The sequence below is a fragment of the Orbicella franksi genome, chromosome 10 (genome assembly GCF_964199315.1).
Source record: "Orbicella franksi chromosome 10, jaOrbFran1.1, whole genome shotgun sequence".
NCBI classification, from domain to species: Eukaryota; Metazoa; Cnidaria; class Anthozoa; order Scleractinia; family Merulinidae; genus Orbicella; species Orbicella franksi.
In genome coordinates, this window is record NC_138154.1 from 16,997,082 (window position 1) to 17,004,572 (window position 7,491).

General features: G+C 38.9%; 1 protein-coding gene across 2 annotated transcripts in view; it reads left to right on the top strand.

Moving 5' to 3' along the window:
* LOC145499802 (uncharacterized) overlaps nucleotides 1-7,005 on the top strand; it is a 7,260-nt gene extending 255 nt beyond the window's left edge. Inside the window, exons 1-5 of one of the 2 annotated variants that reach the window (XM_081479323.1) lie at nucleotides 1-353; nucleotides 824-905; nucleotides 1,250-1,339; nucleotides 2,956-3,024; nucleotides 4,015-7,005. The exon at nucleotides 1-353 is cut by the window's left edge and continues 255 nt beyond it. In XM_081479323.1, the coding sequence (XP_081335449.1) occupies nucleotides 833-905; nucleotides 1,250-1,339; nucleotides 2,956-3,024; nucleotides 4,015-4,631 (849 nt within the window). In that variant the 5' untranslated portion in view covers nucleotides 1-353; nucleotides 824-832 and the 3' untranslated portion in view covers nucleotides 4,632-7,005. Of the gene's footprint in view, nucleotides 354-823; nucleotides 1,340-2,955; nucleotides 3,025-4,014 lie in introns of those variants that run through there. The other variant, XM_081479322.1, reaches the window with a different exon arrangement.
* The last annotated feature ends 486 nt before the right edge of the window (nucleotides 7,006-7,491 follow it).

The window sequence follows — 7,491 nt, forward strand, 5'->3', positions numbered from 1 at the left end:
CAAGCCATTGAGAGCATCTGAAAGCAACGTTAAGAATTCAGTCAAGAAAGCAAGAGACGAAACTGTCTACTCCCAGTCTTCTGAGATTGGTAAAAGTTTGGCTATGGAGATGAGAGTGGCTCGTCACAGGCTCAAAGGAAGTGAACCTGTGGAGTTCAAAATTTCCTTTTCCCGCCATTCAACGTATGGAATGCTCCATAAGCAACTGTCCCAAATGACTGGAATATTGGCAGCCGATCAGCTAATAATTATCAAGGGAGAAGAATGGGTCATGGAGGACCGTGAGATAATTACTGAAGTTTGCTCCCCTGAAGACTTAGTAGCAGTATGCGAGAAAGGAACCAAATTGGACGGTAAGGATTGACTTAATCTAGGCTGGGAATTAGGAAATGTTAATATGCAGTTTCTTTCAGAATTATATGTTGATCATTGCAGTGTTTTTATCACGGTTGGGCACAAATCAATCTTGCGGTATGACCAAAAAACTGTCAGTTGGAAAGCATTATGGGCAAAATAAAATCACTTAGCAGATTCATTAAGAAGAATTTTGAATCACTAATACATACACCGTTTTATCTGTCACACAGTCACCATACAAAACAAGCACTCATTGTCACTACAGCAGCATCAATGCTCTCCTCTGACAGCTCCAGTCAAACTAAAACTAAGTGTATTACACTCTGTCACACATTCACTTTCATACACAACAGTTAAGTAGTTACACAGTGATTTTCAATTATAGCAGTTTTTGACAGCTGTATTGTACTGTAGATTGCATATAGTCTTAGCATTACAAGTGTTGGTTTGTTTTTCCTTTTTTCAGCGCTGAGTGATGTGGAAAACAACAGACACAAATTGTGGTGGAGAAACTCCACTAAATAAGGAGAAAATTGAAGACTTACAAGGTGAGAATTTCCTAGAGCAATATTGACTGAAACAAAAAATCTCAAAAATGGTCAAGAAAAGGTATGATCAATACATTTTGATAACTGTTAGGGCGGGCCTTGTGTGCCTTTGTTAAGCATAGAGGTTATCTAGAAATAAGCTCAATCCAGATTATCTAATATGGTAGGAGCGTTAATTTGTACAAAACCGGGGAGACTTAGCTACATTTGGAAGCATGAGAAGCAAACATGTGGATTATATCCTTTTGAAAGCTTGAAAATAATTCTTGATACTTTTTTTTACCAAATCAGAACTGAGCAAATCATCAATTTCCGGCCTAATGAAACTTTGTTCAATTCTATAGAAGGGAGTGATGGTTACATAACAGAAATGGACAAGGTCGAGGATAAAGTATTGAAATGGACACAAGCTGCTGAAGAGACAAGCGCGAAGCGTAAGTGAAGTCAATGAATTGTTTTAATTAAGAGTATGGGGGTCCATGTTTCCTTGAGACACATGTTACTTTGGGAAGAGACCAATACGATGTAGGTGTTAATTCGCATTAACCGTAAAGTTCTGATAGTAACTACCTCCCGAAAGTAACCACCCCTGAAACTAATTCGCCAAAACTTTGTGGCTTCTAATAAATCCTGAAAATAGCGAGTCCCCCAAAAAGTAGGGAGAGCTAACCAAAAGGCTGCCAATTTTCGAAGTAACAAGGGTCGCTATCACCAGAACTTTATGACACTACTTGACTCAAAAGCCAGTGGTCAGTACAGTGTGTCTAGAAGACTAATGTGGAAATAAAACGAGGCGGAAATACTATTTTCTAATTATGTCTCTAATTATGCGTTTAGAGAACCAATGTTAATTTTATTTACCGCTTGACATCACACGTAGCATTTCGGCGTGTGAGACATCACAGAAAATCGCCATCAGGCGCATCAGTTTTGCCAGAAAATTGCTTCAACTTTTCTGTTTCTTTCTGTAATTTTCTTGAAATAGTGCAAGAAAAATGCATGCTAATTTTCATCCGTAATGAAGTCCGAAAACGGAGCAATGATTGGATATAGGAGAAGAGGTATTAACTGTTCATCGAAGGACAAACACTCGGAGTCGTGCTTCAAGCAATGAGGGCTTCCATTGTAGCCAGGAGAAACGGTCAACGAAGAGAACGAGAGCAAGACTCTCTCTGCCCCGATACTGATTTTCCCAGCGCTCGTTTTCCAGTTCGTGGCATGGTTCCCGCAAAATTACTAACGTCTGCCGGTTTTAGATTGTCATCATGACTAGTCGTAAATGGCAATTACTCGATGTCTGTGAATACATCATTTACTGGGGATTATTAACAACCGCTGGGAAATGTTTTCCATCTTTTTCTCGGAGAAAACAAAATTTCAGTAAAGGGTGAACATTTTAAGTTCGTTTATGAACATCGTTTGACCGATTGGGCTGAAAATCCGTATGAATGTTCTACAATACATGTACCTCCCGCTTTCCAGAAGGGTGTTGGGCTTTTCTGAAATTCTCTCCTGCTTTAAAAGTTACGGCCTGTCTTATGGAAGGATGCGTAAACACTTTTCAGTATCAAACTTAAGGAGAGCGTAGGAAAGAAAACAAGCAATAAAATCGCACACTATTTATCAGGAAACATTTCAATAAATGTTGATTGCGTTGCTCCAATAACTGGTTTACATGGGGAAACAAATGTAATTTAAAGGCAAGTAGCCTTGAATTTTGCTTTTTCTCTTGATATGTATTGCGTGTTTTCTTTTTCAAATATGTTTAGTTCAATATTGGTTTGTACAAATACACAAAGCTTTCAGGAAATGCATGTATTAGGTTGCCGGGGTTTTCCCTACAAGCGCTAGCGTAAACACCTAACCATGGTCAACAGGTAAACCGAAACCTTATTAAGTGGCAAAAAAACAGCAGTTGCTAATTATTTTAGATTAACAACTCAGTACTTACTTATGTTAAACGATACAAATAAGGAGTTCATGTTGTTTACCTTGTCTCGAAAATGTGTTGGAATAACAATTTATATTTTACATTATCATGACATTACAGAAATCAAAACACCCCTGGATGAAGCCGCAGCTCACAAGGAGAAAATGGCACCCGCTAGTAAATCCGAAGGTATGATACACTCTTTGATCTACTATGTTTTTAAAAGCCCATTAGCTCCCTACAATTGTATCAATGTTTTTTGAAAAAATGACAAAAAACTTTTTGTCATCGCACACTGTGTCAGAGCCAAAAAAAAGAGAAGAATCGAAATTGTGTCCTGACATGGTATCACTGAACAGCCTTTTCGAATTTACTCTTAGCCGCAAAGTGTCCAAAAAAGTTGAGTCGACCTTCCTGCGAAAAATTCCAAACTGCTCCTTACTTTTCAACAGCTGCAAAGCGAATTTCTCCAATAAAAGAAACAAAAAAGAAACAAACTGACGTTGACGTCAAGGAATGTAATGTTCACCCATCGTTCAGTTGGTCAATTCTGAATGATCACCAGCAAATCCAATCTAATGTGTTTAACCTTCGAGGATGACTATCAAAATTGTGACTCTTTCAGATTCAAGAATGAAAAATGCAAATAAGGCCTTTGATTTAAAAGGTCACCTAGCAGTGAAATCAATACTAGAGAAACTGAAACTTTCAGATGATATTTACCAGATTCAAAGTTTCTGCAATTTGTTTCGGCCTTAAAAATGATTGAAATGCCAAATGGTTATCCAGGTTCTTCTTTCCTGTTTTAAACAAATTTGGTGGCTCGTGAGTTAAGCGCCAACACCTGTCACACAACAGCAAAAGAAGTACTTTTTTCTTTGCTTAAAAATCGTTTAATAATTGAGTAAAGAACCGCAAAGAAGCTAAGACTTCAGCAAGTTCAAGGACCACATGGTTGTGGAATCAACGACATTTTTCGCGTCAAGGTCATTGTTTCACGCTTGACTGTTCAGAAAACAAGACCACGGTTACTGAGCAAAAATTTGTGTGGCCCTGCATAGTTTAATAAAATGACTTTCATTGGGAATTAGAGTTGGTTAGTAGTATCCTTCTGCAGTTTTTTGAGTGGAATTCAGTGCCAGGGGCTTTACATGATATCCTTTTTTTCTAATTTTCCAGGTATTGATCTGGAAGAGAGAATGAAAAACGTCCAGCGTCAGATGTCACTGATGGCCGACAACATTAAGAACATGACCGCACTTGTAAGGAATTTTGCGAGCTGTAAAGCATGTATCAAAAAGCTTTACAAGGCAACACCAGAACCAGAAAAACTGTCCCCTGTCCTTACACCATTTGTACAAGCAACACCAGACCCAGCCGGAGAACGTCTCTTTACACCACGTGCACCAACTGTGACACCTGACGAGCGCTCAAAGAAACTGCCAGACCATGTCAAAGATACAAGCACCACACCAACGTTTCCAAAGCATATGAATGCTTCCCATGAAAATCCGAATGGACCACCTCCAAATGTTGTGTTAATTGGGTCACCCAGCCAAGGGGTCTATGTTAAGAAAGAGAAATTGGAGGTAATCAAAACAAACTTGCCGAAACGATTTGCTCTCAAATTGTTTGAACTGATGTTTGGGAGAGAAGAAGCAAAGGATGGCAGTGTCAAGGGAAAGGGGGAAAGCTGTCCCGACTGGATCCCAACCGGCTCGCAGCTGTTCAAGAGGAAACAGAAAGAAGATTTGCCCAGGACAACACCTATGCGTGGCCTGAGATCAAGAAGGTAATTGATGAAAAGTGCAGAATGGTCCGCAATAACCGGTGTTTTGTTTGGTTAGGAGTGAATGTGAATGTGAAGACTGACTAGGGCATCACATTCCGTTATGAAAGCAACATTCAGATAAGAAACTAATTATAAGAGACTGAATCCGTTTACGACGATTATTTACTTGATTCACCTTTTTCTTGCTAGCTGTATAAAGTGTACTTGTAGTTTTGATACAAAACTGGAAAGCATTGATTGCCTCTGACCGTACTTCTAATGTTATTGAATTAGAGTGTGATTATTAGGGTTAGTATTATCTACGGCTACAGTAAATTAAATTCAAAGCCCCATGATTGCCGCTAATAATGTCATTGTCATTCCAAGTGTAATTAAGCCACCCATGATGGTTTAGTGCGTGATCACGGGTTATCAGCTAATCAAGGTGTGATTATCCATGGTCACACTTTGGTTATTCTGTGATCACAGGTCAAACGTTTTTTCCCCTGATTGTGCTTTGTCATCACGCCAGTATACTTTCTACCGTGATCACAGTGTGATCAGTCAAAAGTTTTCTGATCACGACTAATTTTTTCTCTGTGATCACGGTGTGATCACAGCATGATCATGATCAAAAGTTTTTTGTCACGACTACTTAAGTTTTTTCTGTGATCACAGCATGCTCACAACATGATCACGGGTCAAAAGTTTTTACCCGTGATCACACCGTGATCATGCCTATATTTTTACTGGGGTTGGTCACTTAACATCTTACAACCACTATCACAGAAACATGAAATCTATTCTGCACAGACGCTTAAGAGCATTTTCAAACCTTCAGACAGCTCTCCCAAACCTGCTGTAATAGTGACCACTCTGTAGATATCAGAGGAAGACATCTTGCACTTATCTTTATCAGTTTCCTTTGGATACCCACAAAAGCAAAAATTGTCATTGTCAACACATGCTGGGATGTATTGGTCAGTACATTTGGTGTAGCTGAAGTGATGTGGGTCAGCCCTTCTAAACCAAACATTTGAAACAAAATCATGCTTTAGAACAACCTCCTATCTTGTTGCAAGACTAACATGCTTGGCATATTGTTGTAATCTTACATGCTTACCTTCTCGGCCTTGCATGCTATTTCAATGCCTAAACCAACTTTATACTTCTTATACAAGAACTCAGTGTGGCATGGCACAACATATCCCATTGTCCAAACAGTTGGATTAACACTTTGAAGTAGTGTGGAAACAACATTAAAGAACCTTTGACAATTACCTTTTAACGCCATTAAGTCTTCTCCATCTATGATTACCCTTGAAAAAAGTGAAACTGCCCCCCTCAGCTCTAAAGCACAATTTGCAATTGCACAAAGTCTCATTTTGGTTTCAGTGGGATCATCATCACTCTCCAAAGCTGAAACTAGGTACATAAACTTATGGCTACGTTTCTTACTTTCTTTGCCTGTAAATCTGTAGTCAAAGCTATTTTTTCGACCACTGTTGAACCATTTTGTCACTTTTGTCATTAGCCTTCCAGCCTTAACTTCTGTTTTGAGTACTGAATGGTACTTGGCAAAAGAAGAATTCTTTGGAACATCATTAACATCGTTGCATGAAGAGGGGATGTTAGATTTTTCAAGACTCAAGCTCAGTATGGTACTGTGGATAAATTGCCATGCATTAGCATTATGAAGGGGCTCGGCAAGTCCAAGATCAACACATGGACCAATTAAAGATTCAAATTCCTGCCTTGATTCTTTCCCTCTTAGAAAATCAAGAACTTTTGTTCTCTTTGTTGATTCTGCATACGATGATTGATCAAGCTTTTCCTTGAGCTGTTTCACACCCTCAACCACTTCAAATCTCTTTGCATAAACCTAAGGGTGCCATGTATTTTCTGGCTCAGGTCCAAGTGACCCATTTGTAATGTGTTTGTTAGTTTCGTTTACATAACCACAAGAAGAAAAGAAGAAAGCTGCATTACTGAGTTCTCCAGAATACAATGCCAAACATTTCATGTCTGATGGAAACAATTCAAGTGAAAACTTAACACTGAAATTTCTTACGTGAAAGGTTTTTTCCTTGATGGATTGAAATTTGTGAACCAGTTTTTTTGCAAACCTTGTCATGACAATGTGATTTTCTGAGCAGTTGGCTCCTGCCAAAAGGAAATTTTCTTTTTCACTGGTAATGTGGGTTCCACTGTTAATAAACGATAGAAGCCACGCTGTGGCTTCATCATCCTTACTAAAAGGTGCTCCGTCGGCACCACATGCCACATGAAAATGATACCTCTCCTCACCAAAATGCATGAGGTGTGAATTTTCACCTAAAGATTCATGAATAAAAATAAAGAGGTCTGCCAGTTCAAGTAAAAGATCAGTAAGCTCTCTATAAGCCCCATTCACATGCTCACTTTCATCTTAGTCATAGTACAACTCAGATAGATCATGAACTTTGGCTACATTCCAATAAACTGCTTGACGTTATCATAAGTCAACAGCTTAGGGATCCGTGCACCTTTTGTAGTTGAATTGCTTTTCTTAGCTTGCTAGTAGTACTACAAGACATGGACAAATTGGACCTTATAACCTTATGACCATTGCTGTCCTGCAATATATATGCCCATCGAGTGCCAAATTGCCTGGGCTGTGTGAAAATGATGATAAAGATTGAGATGTTGGGGGAATTTAAGGAGAGAAAATGTGTCCTTTGTAGTGTTATGGCTAGAGAATTAACGCCTGCTAAAGCTGTCTACATCATTTGAAAAATGATTCATTAAAAATCTCCTTGGGAATTTTCCATCATGGGTCCATCATGCTTTGCCAAGTTCCAGGAATAGGGTCATTTGAACCCCTATTATGAGCATAAAGTGCTGCA